The following is a 26,982-nucleotide window of genomic DNA, read 5'->3' as shown; positions in this document are numbered from 1 at the left end:
AAAATTTTGAGGATATTATGGAACAATCGGAAGATGATACTGCGTGCCCTCTCGATATGTCGGCGGTCGAACAAGCGCTGTTGGAGGAGCCGCTTGCGATACCTTCTCCTACCATTCCGGAAGTTCAGCTATCTCCCCAGAAAATTGAGAGTCCACCTCCGGTAGTGGTGGAAGAGCCCGTGGTGGCGCCTGCTGTTGTAAAGGCTCCTAGAGCACCTGATGTTGCTCGAACTCCTGCTCAATTGGTGTGCAGGGTTTGTGGAGGTCGTCACGCATTGCGGCAGTGTCGAAAGTTCCTCTCTCTTTCCATTGGGAGGCGTATACGTATGGTGGTTCGACATCGCTATTGTTATAGGTGTTTAGCACAGACCCACCAATCGAAAGATTGTCCTATCCATCTTAGTTGCTCCGGGGACCACAATGTTTTGTTGCACGCTGTGGCTACGGTGCCTCGAAACGAACATGGAAACTCGAGGTCTGCTCAGCGGATTTGTAGTGAGGTCCATACGAATCGTCCACCCGATCTTGCTGGCGGCGTCGGAGTTCTGCCCCTGCAGAATTTCGTTACTCTGGCGCCCAGTCTCATAGTCCGAGTGTCCCCCCATGGTGTGTCCGTTCCGGTCAGTGCAGTAATCGACAACTGCGCGCGAAAAAGCCAAATCTGTCGCTCTATGGTTGAGAACTTAGGGCTCCCGGTTACAAATATTGAGGGGGTTCAATTTTGCCGGTTGACAGTGTCGTCCGCTTACCATTCAGAGCAGCGATTAACATTTACTGTTAGTGTGTGCGATCTAGGTCGTGCTTTGACCCCTGCCGAAGCCGTGCCAGAACGGATCAAGGAATCTTTTTTGGGATTACCTTTTGCAGATCCGCAATTTTACAGAGTAGTACGGGTTGCGATCGTTTTTGGTCCTGAGGTGTATGGGCGAATCATCACACATAGGGTGTATACGTCACCCGGTCTTCCGGTGGCTCATTACACAATTTTCGATTGGGTTCTGTCCGGGTTGTGTACCTGTTAGGGTAAATACGCGAGAGCCCCCTTTTTGGGGTTCTATCGGGTCCCCTTTTGACCCATCGCTACATTGCCGCGAGCGCCCCCCCCTTTGGGTTCTACCAGGTCCCCTTCTGGCCTTCGATTCTCATTTTAATTTGTTTTTTTTTTTTTGTAATCTAGTTTTAAGTTGAATTTGAAAAGAGAAATGTGTGAATAAATATGATTTATGGTAAATGAACTGAAAGAAACTCACTTTGCACTGCACTTAGCCTCATTTTGTATTTTAAGTTTAGTTTTAGTTACAACATACCTTGATGTTGGAAGGCGGCCGGCAATGTTTAAGTTAGAATAAAGATTAATTGGGTTTAATAGTGTTCGTTAGAATGTGTATACTACTTTTTGGTACATCCCTGCCAGAGTAGAAATGTCATAATTCGAATATTAATGCATCTTGTCAAAAGCCCCCGCCTTCCGCCATCGTGGTTGAGAGCATCTCTCTTGTCACTGATTACTTGTTATCGATAAGCCAATTGGTGCGGTTGCAAATTTATCCATATCGTTGGAAATTATAGGTAATATTGTTTACCATTTTGTATTTATTTCAAATCATCAAAAAAACCTCCTGCTTTTATTATATATTGAAAATACTAAACTATCGTGTTTTTACTTTTCTTTATATTTTTCATATTTTTCGCAATCGGCGAACAGATTACATCAAATGGATGAATCGATTACATCACATTGATGAATGGATTACGTCAGATTTAGGAAAAGTATTCATCGCTGTGACGATCGCGTTTGTAGCGACGACGAAGGAGAATCGTACTTTTGAAGAATTCCATCATGGCATGGATGAAAGAGAATAATCTCAGATACGAAAAACATAATCGCATAGATGAAATATTTACATCACATGGACGTAATATAGTGATCTATGGGATGTCAATGTGTTCATCACAGTTCATCGCCATGACGAAAAATTCATCACCGGGATTAAATGTTACGTTATCTCATTTTTGACATAAAAATTCGTTCTCATTACATTTCGTTCTCGTACATTTTCCTATCAGTGTATAAACACTTACCCATTAGAAAATGTTATTTTTGTACGGAAATCCCTATTTATGTCAATTCAGTAAATCGTGAATAAAATCAAAAGCTGTGCACCGATTGTAATGAAATAAAGCTCACTTTATTCGAAATATATTTAACTAACAGATTCTGGAACAGAACTGTGATTTTTGTCCCATTTTTATTTTTTAGGAATATATGTATCGGAAGTGCCTTAATTTTGAACATAACGGTATATCTCGAAAAAATCGAGCTGATAGAAAAAAACCAAGTGCAGATTTCGATTCAGCGTCCCAAATAAACTACGCCAACTGAACTTTATTTTAGTTTTTGAAGCTTATTTGATTTTCGTTAAATTTTGAGCAATGTGAGCAAATGTTCCTTATGTGAATAAGTTTTTTCTAACTTTAATGACGTGAACTAAAAATAAGAAAAACAATTATATACGGCCTTAAGCTCGGCCAGGGCGAATCTTATGTACCCTCCACCATGGATTGCATAGAAACTTTTACTAAAGACTGTCACCCACAATCGAATTACTTAGGTTGTGGTAATACTTACCGATGGCAAGGTATCTTAAAACTTCTTCGTCTTTTAAATTCTAAGTTCATACGGGGTATATATTAGACAAAAAACAAGTATATACGGCCGTAAGTTCGGCCAGGCCGAAGCTTATGTACCCTCCATCATGGATTGCGTAGAAACTTCTTCTAAACACTGCCATCCACAATCGAATTACTTAAGTTGCGGTAACGCTTGCCGATGGCAAGGTATCTTAAAACCTCCTAACACCATCTTCTAAATTGTATGTAAGTCCATACGTGGTATATATTAACCCTTTCACTACCGATGTCCACTTAGAAGGACATTCGAAAAAGACACCAAATCCTATTTTCCCACTTAGTTTCGATTTATTTCTCCATGTTATTTTAAAGTAGAGGCTTTAATCTAAATAAGCTATAAATATTGTCCATATTGGTGAGGTCTAAAATACATTTTTATAAACTTCTTTAACAATAAACGAAAAATGCGAAAATTTGAGACAAGTTTTGTACTGTATGTTTCTAGTAAGTGGTCATTTATACAAAAACTATAGCTGATACTTTTACGGTTTCTTTTTTGTATTTTTTCTAAAACTTTGAAAAATATTATAGGCCAAATAGCGCTTATTTTTGTAAGACTATTTGGTCACAATTCAAAAATCAAGTTTTCAGAACAAGCTCATATAGCTCTTGAAGTAATTGAGGTAGGTTTTCAAAATGACATTTTTTTTCTAAATGCTGTTAGTACAAGTAAAAACAGAAGAAAGGCAAAAGTTTTTATCATTAGGTTTATTTCGGTAGTGAAAGGGTTAAATCAAAAAAGATCAAACCAATACGTATATAATTCAGTTTGACAAAGTAGACATAAAATTTTTACTAAATTTTCTACAGAAATAAAATTTTAACAAAATTTTCTATAGAAATAAAATTTTCACAAAATTTTCTATAGAAGACGTGTTGTTCGTACTTACAGATGTGTTACTGTAGCGCTCCGGGTGTGAACAAAATTACCTTGCAATCACAAGTTGTAATACAGCATAATCAGTGTCTACAGACACAGTTTGCCGGACTCTTCCGTGGTGTGTCGAGTGCGTTTTGGAAGTTGTTCGGTTTTCACTTAAATTGCAAAATAAAATCTTAAAACATTGCGAAAATAAAAAAACACTATTTTTATCCACAACAAAAAGGAAAGCAAATTTATGTTTCTATCCTTTGTAAACAAACAGTCAGCAGCTGATCTTGTCACTCATTGTGACAACTGAACATTGTTACCATATCGTTCAATCGTCAACTTTGGTGGTGTTCATTAAGTTACTTATAAATCTTGTGAGTCACCCTGTTAAAAAAAGGCAGTTACACTTGAACTAATAAAATGTCTTCCAATAACCCGCCTCCTGGTGGGGGAACACCATTAAAAGGGAATAGATTCCAAATTATCCAAAATGAAAATGCTATGTTAAAGCAACAAGTATGCGAATTACAACAAAAAATTAATATTATCCTCCTAGAGATGGATCGAATTAAACAAGAAAATGAAAACCTAAAAGAGCAAATATTCTATAATGAAGAAAGAAACGGAGATAATGCCAATAATGTAAGCGCATTAAATAATTCTGAAGTAAATCGACAACTAAATACAATAACAGAAAAAGATAATGAATTTTGTCAACAATACCATACGGACGAAGAAGAGTTAGAAAGAGAGACTAACTGGATCATTCAAAAATCAAAGAAAAATAAAGCTAACAAAAAGAAACCTAATAATAATCTGGAAGAAAAACCAGAAAACCGTGTTCAGATTACTATGAATACAGAAAGTTCAAATATACCTCAACCACAACAAGAGCGTGTTGAAAGACCTCCCCCTATGAATATTGTGGGCATACCTAATTACAATACCATACGGGAACTTTTGGAGGTAGCTAAAACTAATAAATATACCATACATGCACTAAACAACAATGTTTGGAAAATAAATACGTTTGATTCCACTGATTATAGAAATCTATCCGCTACTGAATTCAAAAAATATTGAATGGTATACTTATGAAAATAAGAATGATCGGCCTAATAAAGTAATAGTTCGTGGCTTACACCACACTTGCACCAAAGAAGACATCATAGACGATCTTCTAAAGAAAGGTTTTAATCCAATAGATGCTGTCAATATCCTAAAAAAGGAAAAAATAGATGATAGCAATAAATACAATTACAGGAAGCTACCGCTATTCCGACTTACCTTCGATAAGGAGGATAGTATGGATAAAATTTTCAAAATTGATGAAATACTGAAATTGAAAGTTAAAATTGAAGCTATAAAGCCACAAACCAAACTTATTCCACAATGTAAGCGATGTCAAGGTTTTAACCACACCAAACACTACTGCCAGCGTGAGGCCAGATGCGTCAAATGTGCAGGTAAGCACGAAACTGATCAATGTCCAATGCCAAAAACTATTGTTCCTACTTGTATTAACTGCAAAGGAAGACATCCGGCTAATTACCGGGGATGTGATGTAGCCAAAGAGCTGCAGAAAATAAGAAATAAAAATCTTGCTTCTAAAAGTACCCCAGCAGTAATCGCTAACCCTCAAGAACAAATTTCTACTACACAATGCACAATTCAAAATACAACACATACAAATGCAAGAACATTCTCAGAAGTGTTAAGACCAGAAAAAAGTAAACCAGCCGTAAATGAAAATATGGTCCCCATTGAAATACTGAAAAACATTGAAAAAATAAATCAAAGACTTGATTCCCAAACCGAATTAAATGCAAAACTAATTGAAAAACTTAATTCCATTGCTATGAACTCTTATTTTAATACTATTCAATAATGTCGATATTTCGAATTGCCATATGGAACTGTAACGGCCTTATAAACCGCATTACCGAAATCGAACATTTTCTAAAAGAAGAGAGAATTAATATTCTCTTGTTATCGGAATGTCATTTAAATAAGCAATCCTTCATCAATATAAATGGATACAATACTTACAATGCATTACATCCTTCTCTAAAACCAAGAGGTGGAGCAACAGTTGTAATCAAAAAGAATATAAAACAATATGAGGAAATAACAATTGAAAGCGAAATATTTCAAGTTGCATCTGTCGGTGTTAACCTTAAAGCCAATAAATCTTTCAAGATAAGTGCTATATATTCGCCACCTAGACACAATATAAAATCGGAAGATTACCTCGACTTGCTTAAAGCTCTTGGAGATAATTTCATTATAGGTGGGGATTTCAACGCGAAAAATAAAATCTGGGGTTCGAGATTAACTACTCCCAAATGTAGTGAATTATACAAAGCGTGCAGAAGGCTAAAATGTGACATATATTCAGGAAACGAACCTACTTACTGGCCATCTAATACAGAGAGAAATCCTGATCTTATAGACTTCTTTCTTGTTAAAAATATCAACAAGAATTATATATTTGTAGAAAATACAACAGCTCTTTCTTCATCAGATCATTCGGCTGTCATTATGACTATAAGCGATACGATAATCCAAGAAGAAATACCATGGTTTCTTTCTAATAAGCGTACTAATTGGCATTACTTTCGATACATTATTGATTCAAAAATAAATTTAAAAGCTGAATTGAAAAGCAAAAAACAAATTGATGACGAACTTGCTAAATTTATGCAAACAATCCAAGCTTCGGTGTGGGAAAGTACTCCTGAAATTGCTATTAATACTTCATGTGAATCTTATCCAAAAACAATTAGAGATCTTTTGGCAAAAAAACGAAAAGCTCGTAAAAAATGGCAGAAAGAAAGAACTGCTGAAAATAAAACGATTCTCAATAGACTTTGCAACCAACTTAAAAAAGTATCGAACGAAAGCAAAAACTATACTATGTCCGCACTCCTTGGGAATTTGTCGGCACGTAAAGAATCGAATTACAGCTTATGGAAAGCAACCACACATCTCAATCAAACAGTACCACAAGTGGCACCAATTAAAACTATGGATGGGTCATGGGCTAGAACACCTAAAGAAAAAGCTGAATTGTTCGCGACATATTTCGAAGAGATCTTCAGACCAATAGAAGCACACAATCAAAGTGAAAACTTACGTAGAACTGAAAAACTTGATACCGAGAGCATTCATCCTGTTACCATGGGAGAATTAACTTACCTCATTGATAAAGACCTAAGCTCGAAAAAATCTGCCGGATATGATTTGATTACTGTAAAAATAATTAAAGAATTTACACAAAAGACTTTAAGGAAGCTCCTATACATTATAAATGCATGTTTTCGATTGAGATATGTTCCTCTTGAGTGGAAAGTAGCCGAAATAATAGTAATCCCAAAACCAGGAAAACCACAAAATGAGCTATCGTCATATAGGCCAATATCACTTCTTCCAATCTTATCAAATATATTCGAAAAATTGTTTTTAAAAAGACTCAGCCCCATACTGACTAGTCGTCGACTTATTCCAAGCCACCAATTTGGATTTAGTACTCAACACTCTACTATTCAACAAGTTCATCGGATAATCGATGTTGCTGAAAATGCCATCGAAAATAAAAACGTTTGTTCAGCTATTTTTCTTGATGTAGGGCAGGCCTTCGATAAAGTCTGGCACCAAGGCTTACTATTCAAACTGTACAATGATCTACCTAAAGAATACTTCGAAACATTGGAGTCATATCCAGATAATCGGCATTTTCGTGTTAAACAAGACAACGAATACTCAACTCTTAAAACTATTCGAGCAGGAGTTCCTCAAGGAAGTGTTATTGGCCCTGTACTATACTTGTTATATACAAGAGATATCCCAAACCCACCTGATGCTACAATTGCTACATACGCTGATGATACAGCTATCCTAACTTCCGGAAAAACTGAAAAAGAAGCAACTAATAAGCTACAAACTATTCTGTCAGCTATTACTAATTGGATTAATAAATGAAGAATGAAACTGAATGAAAATAAATCTGTACATATGATATTCTCGAATAAAACCACATCTCATACCCCCTATACATAAACAACAACATTATCCCTTTCTCAAATAATGCAAAATATTTGGGCATGACGCTTGATGCAAAAATAAAATGGAAGGAGCATGTTAAGAAGAAAAATAATGAAGTAAAACTAAAGTACAGGCAAGTCTACTGGATTCTAACTGACAATAGAGTATCAATACAAAATAAAATATTGATTTATAATCAAATGATAAAACCAATATGGATGTATGGCATACAGCTATGGGGCTGTACAGCAAAGGCAGAAATTCAAAAGATTCAGAAGACTCAAAACCAAATACTTCGCACCATAGTTAATGCTCCATGGTACATAAGAAATAGTGACCTACATAGAGATCTAAAAATAAGAACAATTATGGAAGAAATATCTCTCAACGCCCAAAAGCATGCAGATAAATTAAATGCGCATGAAAATTCGGACTTGAAAGATATTGTAATTCACTATTCAGCATCCAGGAGGCTTAGAAGGACGGTGCCAATGGACTTAGTCAATTAACAAAAAAAAACGTTTAAATATATTAGGGTGTAATTACTGGATTACTTCTCAACAAAAATGCTTTCTAATGTTAAATATTAGAGTTAAGCTTAAAATTGCTATTGAAACATTACTAGATGGGTTATAGCCGGATCGGATGAAATTTGCTTCTGTTAGAGGCTCCACAAGCCAAATCTGAGGGTCCCTTTATATGGGGGCTATATATAATTATAGACCGATGTGGACCAATTTTTGCATGGTTGTTAGAGACCATATACCAACACCATGTACCAAATTTCAGCCGGATCGGATGAAATATGCTTCTGTTAGAGGCTCCACAAGCCAAATCTGAGGGTCCCTTTATATGGGGGCTATACGTAAAAGTGGACCGATATGGTCCATTTTCAATACCATCCGACCTACATCGATAACAACAACTTGTGCTAAGTTTCAAGTCGATAGCTTGTTTCGTTCGGAAGTTAGCGTGATTTCAACAGACGGACGGACATGCTTAGATCGACTCAGAATTTCACCACGACCCAGAATATATATACTTTATGGGGTCTTAGAGCAACATTTCGATGTGTTACAAACGGAATGACATAGTTAATATACCCTCATCCTATGATGGAGGGTATAACAAGTAAGGAAAGTCTAAAGTCGGGCGGGGCCGACTATATTATACGCTGCACCACTTTCTAGATCTACATTTTCGCTACCATATCACTTCCGTCAAATGTGTTGGGGGAGGTTTGTCCCAAATACATACATTTAAATATCACTCGATCTGGACAGAATTCTACAAAATCTATACTCCTATAAAATCTATAGACTCAGGGTGGAACACAATGTTAGTAAAAAATATGGGAAATATTTAAATCTGAAGCAATTTTAAGGAAACTTCGCAAAAGTTTATATATGGTTTATCGCTCGATATATATGTATTAGAAGTTTAGGAAAATTAGAGACATTTTAACAACTTTTCGACTAAGCAGTGGCGATTTTACAAAGAAAATGTTGGTATTTTGACCTTTTTTGTCGAAACAGATAAACATATATATGGGAGCTATAACTAAATCTGAAACGATTTCAACCAAATTTGGCACGCTATAGCTATAGCTATAATGCTAATTTTACTCCCTGTGCAAAATTTCAACTAAATCGGAGCAAAAAATTTGCCTCTGTGGTCATATGAGTGTAAATCGGGCGAACGACATATATGGGAGCTATATCTAAACCTGAACCGATTTCCATAAAATTTGGCACACTACTAATTGTATTCCTAGTGCAAAATTTCAACCAAATTGGTGTAAAACTCTGGTTTCTGGGACCGTATTAGTCCATATCGATGGGAGTCCATATATATGGGAGCTATATCTAAATCTGAACCGATTTCAATAAAATGTGGCACACTTGACTATAGTACTAATTGTTCTTGTGCAAAATTTTAAGCAAATTAGGGTAAAACTCTGGCTTCTGGGGCCATATAAGTTCATATCGGGCGAAATATATATATGGGAGCTATATCTAAATCTGAACCGATTTCTTGCAAAATCCATAGGGTTCTATTCTGAGCCAAAACACATACTTGTGCAGTTTTGGACTAAAACTGCGACCTAGACTTTGATTACAAAAATGTGTTCACGGACAAACGGACATGGCTATATCGACTCAGGAGCCCACCCTGAGCATTTTTGCCAAAGACACCATCTTGTCTCCTTCTGGTTGTTGCAAACATATGCACTAACTTATAATACCCTGTTCCACAGTGTGGCGCAGGGTATAAAAAGCAAATAGGTATTTACTATATAATACCGTTCGTGATCGGTATATGGACCATTTTTTTGTGATTGGTGATCTATTAATCTGGGGCTGTATACAACTATACATCGATATGGACCAATTTTGACATGGTTGTTAGCGACCATATAATAACACAATGTACCAAAATTTCAACCGAATCTGATGAAATTTGCTCCTCCAAGAGGCTCCGGAGGCCAAATCTGGGGACCGGTTTATATGGGGGATATATATAATTATGGACCGATATGGACTAATTTTTGCATGGTTGTTGGAGACTATATACAAATTTCAACCGAATCGGATGAAATGTGCTCCTTCAAGAGGCTCCGAAGTTCAAATCTGCGGATCGGTTTATATGGGGGCTATATATAATTATGGACCGATATGGACCAATTCTTGCATGACTGTTAAAGACCATATACTAACACAACGTACTAAATTTCACAAGCCAAATCTGGGGGTCGGTTTATATGTGGTCCAATATGGCTCATTTGCAATACCATCCGACCTACATCAATAAAAACTACTTATGCCAAGATTCAAGTGGATAGCTTGTTTCTTTCGGAAGCGTGATTTCAACAGACGGACGGACTCAGAATCGACGACCCAGAATATATATACTTTATGGGGTCTTAGAACAATATTTCGATGTGTTAATATTCAATTTTTCAATTTCAATTAAGTCTTTCAAATGAGTAAATTTTACTAAATTTGTACCTGTCTCGAACTGCGTACAGTGCTAATTTTAACAATCACTTGTACTATAATTATAAGAATTTGATGTTCTTGTTGTGCACGTTTTAATAAAGTACAAATACATAGTGGGTTCACTTTTTTTGGGTGCATTTTTGGAGTGGTCATATTCCTTCTCTACATGTACTCTTAAGGATTAAGTATTGATTCCGAATCAAAAATGTGGCTTTTTTTAATTAAGACATTTTTTATGGAGATATATAGATTTAAATATAGGCTACATAAATTTAAAATTACGATTCAAATCCCATGTATCACATTTTCGTTCTCATTTTACGGTATATCAGTAACGTATTCATGTACCAATAAATGTCAGTTTGAAAATCTAAATCAATACATATACTTCAAAGCAAACAATGTTTTTTTTTAATTTCAAAAAAAATCTTAAACCTGAGATGCAAAATCCATAAAATAAGTATTAGCCTATTTTTGACGGACCTTAACAGGGAGATGCTAATTTTAAAAATCCGTATCTTAAATTTAAAGAAAACAATTTTAAAGCAATGATTATGAACTTCCATTTAATTTAAATTTCTTTATTTTTAAGAAATTTGTCTTTAATATTGTGTAACTTGGGCACCCTAAAATTTATTTTTTACAATCTTTCATATAAGGTAAATATATTTTTTAAGTGTACACATAAACAAAGTTTACTTGGATCCAAAGATTTTGACTTTCCCTTAAGAATTTTCTTATTAATTCCGAGTCAGGCTACGGTTTCTTTAAAATTATGACAGAGTTTAGGGTGTTATCAGTCTTTAAATCTATGTTCTATAAAATTAAAATTAGGATACAGACCTGGTCTATCGAATATTCATTTTCTTTTTGTGATATATCAACAAAGTTATTCATGTAAAAAATAAATTTCAATTTAAAAATTCAAATTATTTTTTGAGTTATCAATTTTAAGTTAATAATGATTAAATAAATAAATAAAATATTTTTCCTTAGTTTCAAAAAAGCTTTAAACCAAAAATGATTTTCAAAATAAAAATATCTTTTGAACATGAATGCGATAACAACATCGTATAACGGCAACAACAAAAATATTTTAGGATTGGTCCCTATTATTAATTAGAGATAGGAGAAGCATTAGCTTACTTTGGATCGTAATAAAATCATTACACTGGCTGATAAGCGCGCATATATGATGTGTGTATGTACTTGGGATCTTAATGTGACAAAGTAGATATGGGATAGTTGTGTGCTATGATCAGTTGGAGTGATGCACAGGTAGTTTAGTTTGTAAGTGTATGTAAAAAAAGAACATTTTTGTAAATAAATCAGTATGAAAAGAATACTCATCATTTTTGTTGATTATCCAAACAATACAAAATCCTTAATATAAGTCTTAGCGTATATTTGAAGCTTTTATCTTTAATCAAAAGATTCAATATATTATTAATTTCAAGACGATTTATTTAACTCAAATTTACTTTCTTCAAAGACATGCGACTTTGACAGAGGGGCGTGAATTTCAATGATTCGTGTCCTAAACTTAAAGACCGAAAGTCGAGTACCATTGCAAAGTCGCGGTGGATTCAAATTACGTAATATCATAATAACAGTTGAAAGTTATGTCTTGGAAATCCCGGTAACTCCAGAGAGTTCAAAAACTCCGTTGGATAAATTACTGCATCATCGGGATTTGTTACGGAATCAACGGATTTGTATATTAACAAATCGCCAGCAATTTTTGATTGAAAGGTGAAACAGAGACTGACAAAAATCACACTCACGAACAAACTCACGTTCACGATTAAATTGAAACTCACCGATTTTAATCACCTTCACGGATTTTATAATACATGAGATTTTAATAGCGGCCATTGTTTGCTTGTGAAAGATATTTTAATTTCATCAGTGAGCCACGATAATTGTCGTGTACCGAAGATATTCGTGAATCACGAGATTTGTCGTGAATTACGAAAATTGTCCCGAATCGTGCGGGAGCGTGAGGCATAAACGTTGTTCGTTCATGAGCGTATGTCAGTATTACTTTTAATTTCGTGAGCGTGAAATCCTACCCAAATAGTACAATTCCTACCCAAGTGAGTACAAATATTTCTTCGTGAATGTGCGTGAATGAAATTTCACTCACGTGCACATCCATGTATATATTTACTGCAATAATAACAAAAAATTAAAAAAAAAATCCAACAAGACGTAACACGTATATAATTGCAAACAATTGCCCACAGGAAACATTCTCTACCGCCCAAACGAATGGGCAGGGCGACCCGAAAATTTAGCTGGAAGCTTCTTAAATGACTTCAACATGAATAAAAGCATATAAAAAATTTAGCGATAGCGATAACAATTCGGGGTCGAAAGGGTAGAGGGCAAAATTATTATTCGTTAAGACTCATGTTTCTTACTCGAATATAATTTATTGAATGACAATTCATGTGAAAAAATAAAGTTAGTTTTTTAGAGATTTTCCCGCTTTTCCGTTGAAACTTTTCTTGGATTTTTGTCACTATAAACCTCACAAAGTCCGATACCTTTCCAACGGTTCGTGCGTTCTGGAGTTATAGCGTCAGGAAGGAAAACCCGACTTATTTTCATAAAGTAGATGATAATTTTGGGCACCCACGAGCCGATGTAAAGAAACATTATTTAACAGAAACATACATTTAGTTGGCCAACGTGGAGCAATGGTTAGGATGCCTGCCTTGCATACAAAGGATCGTGGGTTCAATCCCTGCTTTGGCCGAACACGAAAGTTTTTTTTTACTTATATTCCAAAAATGTTCGGAAGATTCCGAGAAGATGTTCGCCATAATTTTTACTACGAAGCTTCAAAATGTGTCTTATTAATGTCAAAAAATAACAATGATTGATATAAAGGAAATTGACTGTGTTTTTGGCTAAAAAATTATATTTTTTTATTTCAAAAATAAGAATTTTATAAGAAAAAAAATGTTGGTGATAAAAGTTTTCGAAGAATTCAAAAAACTCTAACAAAAGGAATACGTTTTCGGTGCACGTTATCCAAACGTGTTTTTCTTTGTGTCTACATGCCACCTCATAGCAATAATTTTTTAAAATAAAGTATCTGAGTTCATTACACTTAAAGCAATGAGCTCGCTGTGAGAAGTAGGAATTGCAAACAGAATAGATAGTCGACTTTTTGGTCTTTTGATTTTGTCTACATTTAAAAAAATACTTGTCGAATTTTTACGTTTGTGTTACGTGTGTTGTTTACAATCAACATACATATACATAGGTCTAAATCATAGCATGAGGCAAATTAAAATACTTACGGGATACTCATCATAGTTCGATTCCAATTGATTATTTATGCTGAAAATCTCCTCAGGTTGGCTTATAGAGCCACCATTGCCTGTAGCAGAGATCAATGTTCGTTTTTCAACGGGCAAAGGGCCAGTTGTTTCAAACGATGATAGTGGAACTTCATCACGGCCACGTCGTTTCATATACTTTCTAGTCTCATGGGGATTAGACCAATCTGATTGAACTCGATGCATTAGAATAAGTACTAATAGAAATTTCATCCAGATTCGCAGTTCGATTGTACAATATAGCATAACAGGACTTGAGTGGTGTTGATGCATAATAATCCACAGATAGAATTCACCCTTTAATCAAATCAAAGTTTCTTTTTGTGGTCCGGCCAGAGACTGCTTGTTAACACTTTGGAAAAATATCTACTGAATTGGAGACAGAAGTTAGTATGCCCTTTTATAGTTCGTTACTGATGCTGGTGCGGCATTTTCTACTAGCGATTTCCGAAAGACTTTCCTGGTATTATTTGTATGTTTGTGTATGCATTTTGTTTTTTTCTTGATGACTTTCATTTATTTCGTGATGTTAAGCATCATAAATTGGCACTTATTCTTTTTGAACAAAGAAATGCTTTTCTTATCGCATTTCAGGATGTTTCATGAACAGTATTTGATGATATATGTGAGTTGTTGGAGAAGGACAAAAGTGGTAAGAGAAAATTTGCGCCTTGTCGCATATGGACGAATCCTTCGATAATGATGTTATCCATGTTGTTGTAATTATTGGCCAATATTAAAGGACATATGCAGTGCCGCCAATGCTACCGTCCTTTGTACAGTCAATGCCACTGCTGTTACATAATTAAATACGACGGCATACACACAGAAGCACTTAAGTTCACCATTCGTCTGACTTGGATCCCGCCTCAATGACACAGCATTCAACTAGTTGTCGGCTATGGAAACAACTCATTCCATACCTGTTGCCACGGTATGGGGATTATGATTGTTGGAATTATGTTATTTGTAGATACCCATTCGAGCGAATTATTAAACCATCTCATTTAAATAATCACAACTGATATATCTGAGATGGAGTCTCTACAAAATATTACTACATCTGGTGGATTTACAAAAAATAATAGTCTAATGATCTAATCTTAAGTATCCAATGTCATGAAATGCGTGCAAAAAAATAGTAGTTGGCCCCATAGGTTAATATGAAAACTATCTGTGAAATTAGGTAAGGTTACTGAAGTCCAAATATAAATTTACAGTTACAATCCAAATTTAAATATTTTTTAATTTAACCCTTCGTTGCATGATATAATTTGAGCTAGGATAAAAATGTTTTGCATGTTAGAATTGTTGTATATGGAGTTATGATACCGTAACCAATTTTCGTTCGATTCTGATCACTGGAGCAAAAGTTACACAGAGCCAAAAATACAACGATTTTTTTAACCATGCGTCTGGTCAAAATATTCATTATAAATGTTTGGTAACGAAGAGAAAATAACCTTATATAAGGTAAAATTAAAAAGAAACATAGTTAAATTAACCTTATATATGGTTAAATTTTACGTGAGAGAGGCAGAAATGAGTACGAAATGAACAAGCTTTAAAAATCATTCGGCTCTGTTGTGTCGATATTTATGAACAGCTTTTACTTCGTCACTCCTTCTTCCACAAATCTGCTTCACTTGTTGTTCTGCTTCAAATTTTTATTTTTTATATGCTTACACCAGGGATCCGGAGCGGTCCATTTTTTTCGCTCCGCTCCGCTCCCGCTCCGGAGAAAAAAAAATCGCTCCGCTCCGAGAAAAAAAAAATCGCTCCGCTCCGCTCCTCTTCGAGAAAAATCGGGCGGTACATATATATGGGAGCTATAGCTAAATCTGGGAAAATCGGGCGATACATATATATGAGAGCTATATCTAAATCTGAACCGATTTGGATGAAATTTTGCAGACTTGAAGGGCGATGAAAAAGATTACCTTTTGCCAAATTTGGCGACGATCCGTTTGAAAAAAAGCACAGCGTGACCCCATTTGTCGAAATCGGGCGATACATATATATGGGAGCTATATCTAAATTTGATCCGATTTCTTCCAAATTCAATAGTGTTCGTCGTTGTGCCCAAAAACTCCCTGTACCAAATTTCATCAAAATCGGTTAATAATTGCCACCGGAATCCTGTGAACAACAAATACATGGACAGACGGACGGACGGACGGACACCAAGCGCTAGATCGACTCAGGAGGTGATTCTGAGTCGATCGGTATATATTTTATGGGGTCTAAAATCAATATTTCTGGTAGGCACATTTTTTGGCAGATCAAATTTATTATACCCTAACCACTATGTGGTTTAGGGTATAATGACTTTAAAACAATGTGTTGAAACATTTTATTAATTTTGAAGATTTTTTCAGAAATATTAAATCCATTTTGACTTCATTAAAACGAAATTTTCATTCATGTTAGGATACACATTTTTATGTCGAATCACTTAGCTATAAGGACAAACTGACTTCATTGAAAAGTTTAGAGACTTTTAGACAAGGAAAAAACTTTATATCAGAGAAATACGTCTTCTATTCTAAGCAAAATTCGTATTCGTATTTTAAGCATGTGAAATATTTGGCCTCCCGACAATATTCTTTGCGGTGCACCATCTACTATTTAATATGTGATAGAAACCAAATTTATGAAAATGGACCAAATTTAAAAATTAGAAATCTTTTGGACCAATTTTGGTCCGATCGGACCAAAACGGCAACGCTGATTGGAATTGAAAGTCTATACACAGAGTAGAAGTAACTACTCTCCGAAAGTTTTTTTTTTGTTTTGCAACAGACGTAGAGAAAAGGTTTTGTAATATTTGATGATTTGACTTAAAAATGGGTATCTTAACATGAAACAAAAAATTTATAGGCTAAGGTCAATTTGACTTTAATAATTCAGAAAAATTCTTTAAATTTAATGAAATTGTCTTTAAATTTGTTGTCTTTTTGCATATTGACTACAAAGCAAAAAATCGTTCAAATATAGGACATGTTTTTCAAAACTTTATTTTAAAGAATTTTTTTACTTCAAACATAGCATAATTTCTACTGGAAGTCGAGTCCTAATTTGGAAAATAAAGTTGCCGTTAACTCGTTTATAAAGGACTTTGATAGCATATGAAGAAAAAAAGCTGAGAAAGCGAAAAATTAAAATTTGCTTCCTAGAAGCAAGTACACAAAACCTAAATTTAAGAGAGAATTGTGTTTTAAAAGTGTCCTTGCTTGTATTCTCCGCTTCTTTGGCTCGGAATCAATACCAAATTTTTTAAAGTAAAGACAAAATCTTTGGAACCGGGTATGCTTTTTTTCAGTGTATGTTTGCAACAACCTCCATCGAAATCAGTCCGTGGTATACCTACGAATATTCTTACTCAGATCTAGTGTTACCTAATTTCGCTTTTTTCCACTTTATTGTAAAAATACATTTTCAAACAGCGTTTTTAAGAAATGTTCGTTCTCAAAAAAGTAGATAACATGCAACAATAAAATCAAGTCATTAGTTTTCAATGTGAGAAAAAATTACAATAAATGTATATGCGCACATTTTTCAACCAAAATTGAAACTATCCATAATTTTAATTAAATTTTCGAGAACTAATATCAGAAATAAGAGAATGCTAGGGTATAGTACAATAGTAAAGCAAATATGAATGTCATTACACTGAAAAAACGCATGCCCGGTTCCAAAGATTTTGTCTTTACTTTAACAGTTTGGGTATTAATTCCGAGCCAAAGAAGCGGAGAATACAAGTGAGGATACTTTAAAGACGCAATTCTCTTTTAAATTTGGGGGTTATGTACTTGCTTCTAGGAAGCAAATGCTAATTTTTAATTTTTTTTAGATTTTTTTCGTCAGTTGTTATCAAAATCCTTTAAAAACGAGTTAACGACAATTTTATTTTCCATATTAAGACTCGACTTCCAGTAGAAATTATGCTATGTTTCAAGTAACAAGCGTCTTTAATATAAAGTGTTGAAAAACGTGTCTTATTTTTTAACGATTTTTTGCTTTGTAGGCAAGATGCAAAAAGGAAACAAATTTAAATACAATTTTATTAATTTTAAAGAATTTTTCTTAATTATTAAAGTCACGTTGACCTTACCTCAAAAATTTTATCTTTCATGTTATGATACACATTTTTAAGTAAAATCACTTTATTATAAGGACATTACAACTTCATTCAAAAGTTTATTGACTTTTGGACAAGGAAAAAAACTTTATTTTAGAGAAATGCGTCTTCCATGTTAAGCAAAATTTGTATTCTTATTCTAAGGACATGAAATCTTTGACTTCACGACAATATTTTTTTCAGTGTAGAAAACTAAAAAATTAAATATAAATAAGATCGTTTAATTGCATTTATTTGGCGTTCATTACAAACATCTTTGTAGTAATACGGGATGAAATTGATCGAAAGTACTGTTGTTACTTTTACAACACATACTAGATATATATTTTGACATTTGCCGTTTTTGAAAACAATTACTAAAAAACACGTTGTGTTTTCCCCAATGTACGTACATACAAAAATACATATCGTACATTTTAAACGTTTACTCACACTACGCTATATTTGAAATTACCTACACAGTGTAATTTCAAAGTTACACATTTCATTCAAGTAATATTTTATTCGGAGCGGAGCGGTTTTTCATTTGGAAACCGCTCCGCTCCCGCTCCGCTCCGGATTTTAGAAATGCCGCTCCCGCTCCGCTCCCGCTCCGGCAAAAAAAGGGCTTGCTCCGCTCCGCTCCTCGCTCCGCTCCGCTCCGGATCCCTGGCTTACACCATGTACCAAATTTCAGCCGGATCGGATTAAATTTGGTTCTCTTAGAGGCTCCGCAAGCCAAATCTGGGGATCAGTTTATATGGGGGCTAGGTTAGGCTAGGTTAAAGTGGCAGCCCGATTAAGATTCAGGCTCACTTAGACTATTCAGTCCATTGTGATACCACATTAACTAAAAGTACCTATTACATATGGGCACTTCTAGTTCTGATCACTGGAGCAAAAGTTACACAGAGCCAAAAATACAACGATTTTTTTAACCATGCGTCTGGTCAAAATATTCATTATAAATGTTTGGTAACGAAGAGAAAATAACCTTATATAAGGTAAAATTAACAAGAAACATAGTTAAATTAACCTTATATATGGTTAAATTTTACGTGAGAGAGGCAGAAATGAGTACGAAATGAACAAGCTTTAAAAATCATTCGGCTCTGTTGTGTCGATATTTATGAACAGCTTTTACTTCGTCACTCCTTCTTCCACAAATCTGCTTCACTTGTTGTTCTGCTTCAAATTTTTATTTTTTATATGCTTACACCATGTACCAAATTTCAGCCGGATCGGATTAAATTTGGTTCTCTTAGAGGCTCCGCAAGCCAAATCTGGGGATCAGTTTATATGGGGGCTAGGTTAGGCTAGGTTAAAGTGGCAGCCCGATTAAGATTCAGGCTCACTTAGACTATTCAGTCCATTGTGATACCACATTAACTAAAAGTACCTATTACATATGGGCACTTCTAGTTGTAACCGCTGAACCTTCTTGATTATTTTTCATTGTTGAACCAACCAGATTGTTCCAAAAACATTAGCAGACTGCTTAGGTTAGGTTAGGTTATGTGGCAGCCCGATGTATCAGGCTCATTTAGACTATTCAGTCCATTGTGATACCACAGTGGTGAACTTCTCTCTTATCACTGAGTGCTGCCCGATTCCATGTTAAGCTCAATGACAAGGGACCTCCTTTTTATAGCCGAGTCCGAACGGCGTTCCACATTCCAGTGCAACCACTTAGAGAAGCTTTGAAACCCTCAGAAATGTCACCAGCATTACTGAGGTGGGATAATCCACCGCTGAAAAACTTTTTGGTGTTCGGTCGTAGCAGGAATCGAACCCACGACCTTGAGTATGCAAGGCGGGCATGGTAACCATTGCACCACGGTGGCTCCCCAGACTGCTTAAGTTAACGTTTTCCAGATCCGCCAGTAATCTGAAGCTATATGCTCCTAAAAGTTGCTTGCGCTTTACACAAAATGCAGGACACTCACACAAGAGGTGTTTAATTGATTCTTTTTCCTCCGCATCATGACAGCTCATACAATAGTCATTATACTTCGCGCCAATAGTTTTTGCAAAATCGCCAATCAGGCAGCGACCCGTTATAGCAGATATCAGGAGTGATATCTGACGTCTCGAGAACATTAGCATATCTAGTATCGGTTTAAGTTGAAATGGGGCCATATTTGCTTGGTGTCGTTACAACCCTTGCAATTCTCCCATCGAACATTTGCCATCATAACAGCCTTCTCACGCAGCATGAGCTTGCAGGTAGCGAGGGGCATACCAACAAATTCTAGTTCCCCTGGAATATGTAAGGTAGTCCCTAGCCTTGCCAACTCATCCGCTTCGCAGTTCCCCGTTATGTTCCTATGGCCAGGCACCCATATTAAGTGAATATTGTACTGCTCAGCCATCTCATTGAGAGATTTGCGGAAGTCGATGGCCGTTTTCGAGTTGAGGAACACAGAGTCCAAGGATTTTATTGTAGGTTGACTGTTTGAGTATATATTAATGCCCACATTTTTTGGAACATTACTTCTCAGCCAATTCGCCACCTCTCTTATTGCTAATATTTCAGCCTGAAAAACACTACAGTGATTAGGTAATCTTTTCGCTATTCGAAGTTCCAGATCATTAGAACATACTCCGAACCCCACTTGTCCATCCAATTTGGAGCCATCAGTTTAGAAATCTATATATTCTTTATTCCCCGGGGTCTGTGTGCACCACGCCTCACTGTTGGGGATTAGAGTCTCAAACTTTTTGTCGAAAAGTGGACTCGCCGAAGTGTAATCCACTACGTTAGGCACATCTGCCATTATTTTGAGGACAGTACTGTGGCCGTAACCTTTTTCCGACCACAGCGATAATTCGCGCAACCGCACAGCCGTTGTTGCAGCTGACTGTTTGGCCAAAATGTCTAAAGGCAATAGATGCAGCATGACATTAAGGGAATTTGTTCCTGTCTTGCTGAATGCGCCTGAAATACACAAACACGCCATACGCTGAACTTTATCTAAACAAGTCGGTTTCTGAAGTGCCGGCCACCAGACTACAACACCATATAGCATTATAGGTCTAACCACTGCCGTGTATAGCCAATGCACAATTTTTGGTTTTAGTCCCCACTTTTTTCCTATTGCCTTTTTGCGCGAGTACAAAGCTACAGTTGCCTTTCTCGCCCTTTCTTCAATATTAAGCTTAAAGTTCAGCTTTCTGTCCAAAATAACGCCAAGGTATTTTGCACAATCGCCAAAGGGAATTTCAATACCCCCTAAGGAAATAGGCCTAGCCGTGGGAGTTTTGCGATCTTTGTAGTACATGACTAATTCTGTCTTTGCAGGATTTACCCCAAGACCACTGTCTTTCGCCACATTTCGCCCATGGGGGCTATATATAATTATGGACCGATGTGGACCAATTTTTGCAGGGTTGTTAGAGATCACATGCTGAAACCATGTACCAAATTTCAGCCGGATCGGATGAAATTTGCTTCTCTTAGAGGGTCTGCAAGCCAAATTTAGGGGTCCGTTTATATGGGGGCTATACGTAAAAGTGGACCGATATGGCCCATTTGCAATACCTCTGACCTACATCAATAACAACTACTTGTGCCAAGTTTCAAGTCGATAGCTTCTTTCGTTCGGAAGATAGCGTGATTTCAACAGACGGACGGACGGACATGCTCAGATCGACTCAGAATTTCACCATAACCCAGAATATATATACTTTATGGGGTCTTAGAGCAATATTTCGATGTGTTACAAACGGAATGACAAAGTTAATATACCCACATCCTATGGTGGAGGGTATATAAAATGAACTCTATTGTTTTGTTTTCAAAAATGTATGTTACTTCTATTTTATTCAATCTACTCCACTTTTTTCCAAAATCTACTTCACTCAATTTTTCACTAGCGGCAGCACTGTTTTTAACTTCATAACCGCTTTTTTTATGTCTGTTTTGCATTCTGATATTCGCTACAGAAAAAATATTGTTGTTTTTGAACATTATCTGTTCGACATTATTGAAATAGGTTCAGAGTTAGATATAGCTCCCATATATATCTTTCTCCCGATATACACCCATATTACCACAGACGCCAAAGTTTTTGCACAGGGGGTAGAATTAATATTCTTACTATGAATGCCAAATTTGGTTGAAATCGATTCAGATTTAGATATAGCTCCCACATATATATCTTTAGCCCGATTTATACAGATATGGCCACAGACTTATATTTTACTCCAATGTACGTGAAATTTTGCACAGGGTGTAGACTTAACATTCTTACTATGCATGCCAAATTTGGTTTAAATCGGTTCAGATTCAGATAGCTCCCATGTATATCTTTAGTCCGATTTATACACATATGACCACAGAGGCCAAATTTTACTCCGATTTACATGAGCATGAAGTGGGGGAATATTATATGGAAAACGACGGTGAACTATCTGAATTAGACAGGTAGCAATTTTTGGTTAGTAAAAACGGATTTAAATTGGATAAAAATCCTCAATGGAGCGAAAACATGAAATTTTTCGTGAATCTTGTTTTAACGGCTCTAAACCAATTACAAACAAGTAAGGAAAGTCTAAAGTCGGGCGGGGCCGACTATATTATACCCTGCACCACTTTGTAGTTCTAAATTTTCGATACCATATCCGTCAAATGTGTTGGGCGCTATATATAAAGGTTTGTCCCAAATACATACATTTAAATATCACTCGATTTTGACAGAATTTGATAGACTTTTACAAAATCTATAGACTAAAATTTTAAGTTGGCTAATGCACTAGGGTGGAACACAATGTTAGTAAAAAACAAGTAAGGAAAGTCTAAAGTCGGGCGGGGCCGACTATATTATACCCTGCACCACTCTGTAGATCTAAATTTTCGATACCATATCACATCCGTCAAATGTGTTGGGGGCTATATATAAAGGTTTGTCCCAAATACATACATTTACGTATCACTCAATCTGGACAGAATTTGATAGACTTTTACAAAATTTATAGACTCAAAATTTAAGTCTGCTAATGCACTAGGATGGAACACAATGTTAGTAAAAAAAAATATGGGAAACATTTAAATCTGAAGCAATTTTAAGGAAACTTCGCAAAAAAATATTTATGATTTATCACTCAATATATATGTATTAGAATTTTAGGAAAATTAGAGTCATTTTTACACCTTTTCGACTAAGAAGTGGCGATTTTACAAGGAAAATATTGGTATTTTGACCATTTTTGTCGAAATCAGAAAAACATATATATGGGAGCTATATCTAAATCTGAACCGATTTGAACCATAGCACGCATAGCAACAATGCTAATTCTACTCCCTGTGCAAAATTTCAACAAAATCGGAGTTAAAAATTGGCCTCTGTGGTCATATGAGTGTAAATCGGGCAAAAGCTATATATGGGAGATATATCTAAATCTGAACCGATTTCAACCAAATTTGGCATGCATAGCAACAATGCTAATTCTACTCCCTGTGCAAAATTTCAACTAAATCGGAGTTAAAAATTGGCCTCTGTGGTCATATGAGTGTAAATCGGGCGAAAGCTATATATGGGAGCTATATCTAAATCTGAACCGATTTCAACCAAATTTGGCACACATAGCAACAATGCTAATTCTACTCCCTGTGCAAAATTTCAATTAAATCGGAGTTAAAAATTGGCCTCTGTGGTCATATGAGTATAAATCGGGCGAAAACTATATATGGGAGCTATATCTAAATCTGAACCGATTTCAACCCAATTTGGCACGCATAACTACAATGCTAATTCTACTCCCTGTGCAAAATTTCAACTAAATCGGAGCAAAAAAGTAGCCTCTGTGGTCATATGAGTGTAAATCGGTCGAAAGCTATATATGAGAGCTATATCTAAATCTGAACCGATTTAAACCAAATTTGGCACGCATAACTACAATGCTAATTCTACTCCCTGTGCAAAATTTCAACTAAATCGGAGCAAAAAAGTAGCCTCTGTGGTCATATGAGTGTAAATCGGTCGAAAGCTATATATGAGAGCTATATCTAAATCTGAACCGATTTAAACCAAATTTGGCACGCATATCTACAATGCTAATTCTACTCCCTGTGCAAAATTTCAACCCAATTGGGGTAAAACTCTGGCTTCTGGGACCGTATTAGTCCATATCGGGCGAAAGATATATATGGGAGCTATATCTAAATCTGAACCGATTTCAATCAAATTTGGCACACATGACTATACTACTAATTGTACTCCTAGTGCAAAATTTCAACCAAATTGGGCCAAAACTCTGGCTTCTGGGGCCATATAAGTCCATATCGGGCGAAATATATATATGGGAGCTATATCTAAATCTGAACCGATTTCTTCCAAAATCAATAGGTATCTATTCTGAGCCAAAACACATACTTGTGCCAAATTTGAAGTCGATTGGACTAAAACTGCTACCTAGACTTTGATTACAAAAATGTGTTCACGGACAGACGGACAGACGGACAGACGGACATCGCTATATCGACTCATGAGCCCACCCTGAGCATTTTTGCCAAAGACACCATGTGTCTATCTCGTCTCCTTCTGGGTGTTGCAAACATATGCACTAACTTATAATACCCTGTTCCACAGTGTGGAGCAGGGTATAAAAATATAGGAAACATTTAAATCTGAAGCAATTTTAAGGAAACTTCGCAAAAGTTTATTTATGATTTATAGCTCGATATACATGTATTAGAAGTTTAGGAAAATTAGAGTCATTTTTACAACTTTTCGATTAAGCAGTGGCGATTTTACAAGGAAAATGTTGATATTTTGACCATTTTTGTCGAAATTATTAGAAAAACATATATATGGGAGCTATATCTAAATTTGAACGATTTCAACCAAATTTGGCACGCACAGCTACAATGCTAATTTTACTCTCTGTGCAAAATTTCAACTAAATCGGAGCAAAAAATTTGCGCCTGTGGTCATATGAGTGCAAATCGGGCGAAAGATATATATGGGAGCTATATCTAAATCTGAACCGATTTAAACCAAATTTGGCACGCATAGCTACAATGCTAATTCGACTCCCTGTGCAAAATTTCAACTAAATCGGAGTTAAAAGTTGGCCTCTGTGGTCATATGAGTATAAATCGGGCGAAAGCTATATATGGGAGATATATCCAAATCTGAACAGATTTCAACCAAATTTGGCACGCATAGTTACAATGCTAATTCTACTCCCTATGCAAAATTTCAACTAAATCGGAGCAAAAAATTGGCCTCTGTGGGCAAATGAGTGTAAATCGGGCGAAAGCTTTATATGGGAGCTATATCTAAATTTTAACCGATTTGGCTGATATTTTGCAAGTTTTTCGAGACTCATAAAATATTCGAATGTACGGAATTTGAGGAAGATCGGTTAATATACACGCCAATTATGACCAGATCGGTGAAAAATATATATGGCAGCTATATCTAAATCTAAACCGATTTTTTCCTTTCATAGAAATCAATAGGGATCGTCTTTGAGCCAAAACAGGACCCTATACCAAATTTTAGGACAATCGGACCAAAACTGCGAGCTGTACTTTGCACACAAAAATACATCAACAGACAGACAGACGGACAGACAGACGGGCATCGCTAAATCGACTCAGAATTTAATTCTAAGCCGATCCGTATACTAAAAGGGTGGTCTATGATTACTCCTTCTTGGCGTTACATACAAATGCACAAACTTATTATACCCTGTACCACAGTAGTGGTGAAGGGTATAAAAAGAAATTGCTTATTTCTTTTATGCCTGATGAAAGTGATAGAGGATATTCAAAAGTAAAAACCGTTTGCTATATGTGCTACCATCGTGAGAAAAAAAGGAAGCGTCCTACAAGGCACAAATGTGGGCAATGTAAAAATCCAGTCTGTGTGGAGTAGAGGTGTGCACGTGACACGAAATTTTCGTGACTCACGAAAATTTTCGTGACTCACGCGTGAGCCGTGAGTCACGATGGAGTCAATCTCGTGAGCGTGCGTGAGTGTGATCAAGCTGAAAATTTTCGTGCGTGAGCGTGAGTCACGAAAAAAATTCTTCGTGAATGTGCGTGAGAAAAATTTTATGTATGGATTGTGTAATAGTTTTTTTTTCATTTAAAATTAATTGATTAAAAAAGTAATGTTGAAGCGCTGGTTTTCGGTGCAAAAACCGAGTATAGTGCCGTTCCTTAAACAATAAAACCTTTTATAAAATATTGCTTTGTTTTTTTTTCTAACGAAAATGAGAAATATTGTCGAAAAAGTGTACCATAAAAAATTGGTAGATTAAATAAAATTCGAATTAACGAGTAAAGTAGAAAGTCGGGCCGGGCCGACTACATCATACCCCAAATCACCCCTACTGAATTAGTGAACATTGTTTGTAGGGTATCAATGATATAGGTTTGGGGAAAACCACATTTCCAGATTTAATAACATTACTGGGTACATGGGAGTTTTATCATAATCTGAACAGAAATGTCTGATATTAACATAGGAGTATAGTTGATTCTAAACATACAGAGTTATTTAGTATGCTACTAATATTGAGTCCTTTATTAAATTAGTCAATTAGTGTGGGTAATAAATTCAAATTTCTGAAAATAGAGTAATAGATTTATGTAATAGCTACATAGAAGTCTCAATACGATCGGCTAATACATGTTTATTTGAAATTTGAGCTACATAGGTTAATAAATAAGAGTATTATGGTCAAATTTGGGAAAATCGATCGACGCATTTATATGGGAGCTGTTAGTGCTTGAGCGCGTTTGCTCAGCGGATATTCTGGTGGTACACCAGAATAAATGGTTTAATGACAGTCCTGGTAGTGCACCAGAACTTTCTTTTAAGGGGAGTTTAAAATTCTTTACTCGGTGGTACACCAAGAAAGAATATAATCACGCCAATTGAAACACCAAGAGGT

At 35.7% G+C, this 26,982-nt stretch overlaps 1 protein-coding gene across 1 annotated transcript in view; it reads right to left on the bottom strand.

Moving 5' to 3' along the window:
• AstCC (Allatostatin double C) overlaps nt 1-14,294 on the bottom strand; it is a 200,815-nt gene extending 186,521 nt beyond the window's left edge. The window contains exon 1 of the mRNA XM_075293492.1: nt 13,917-14,294. Within this exon, the coding sequence (XP_075149607.1) occupies nt 13,917-14,228 (312 nt within the window). The 5' untranslated portion in view covers nt 14,229-14,294. The remainder of the gene's footprint in view (nt 1-13,916) is intronic.
• Nucleotides 14,295-26,982: the final 12,688 nt, after the last annotated feature.

The sequence above is a fragment of the Haematobia irritans genome, chromosome 2 (assembly GCF_050003625.1).
Source record: "Haematobia irritans isolate KBUSLIRL chromosome 2, ASM5000362v1, whole genome shotgun sequence".
In the NCBI taxonomy this organism is placed as follows: domain Eukaryota; kingdom Metazoa; phylum Arthropoda; class Insecta; order Diptera; family Muscidae; genus Haematobia; species Haematobia irritans.
Note: the sequence above shows the minus strand (reverse complement) of the source record. Positions and strands in the feature narration are given on the sequence as shown.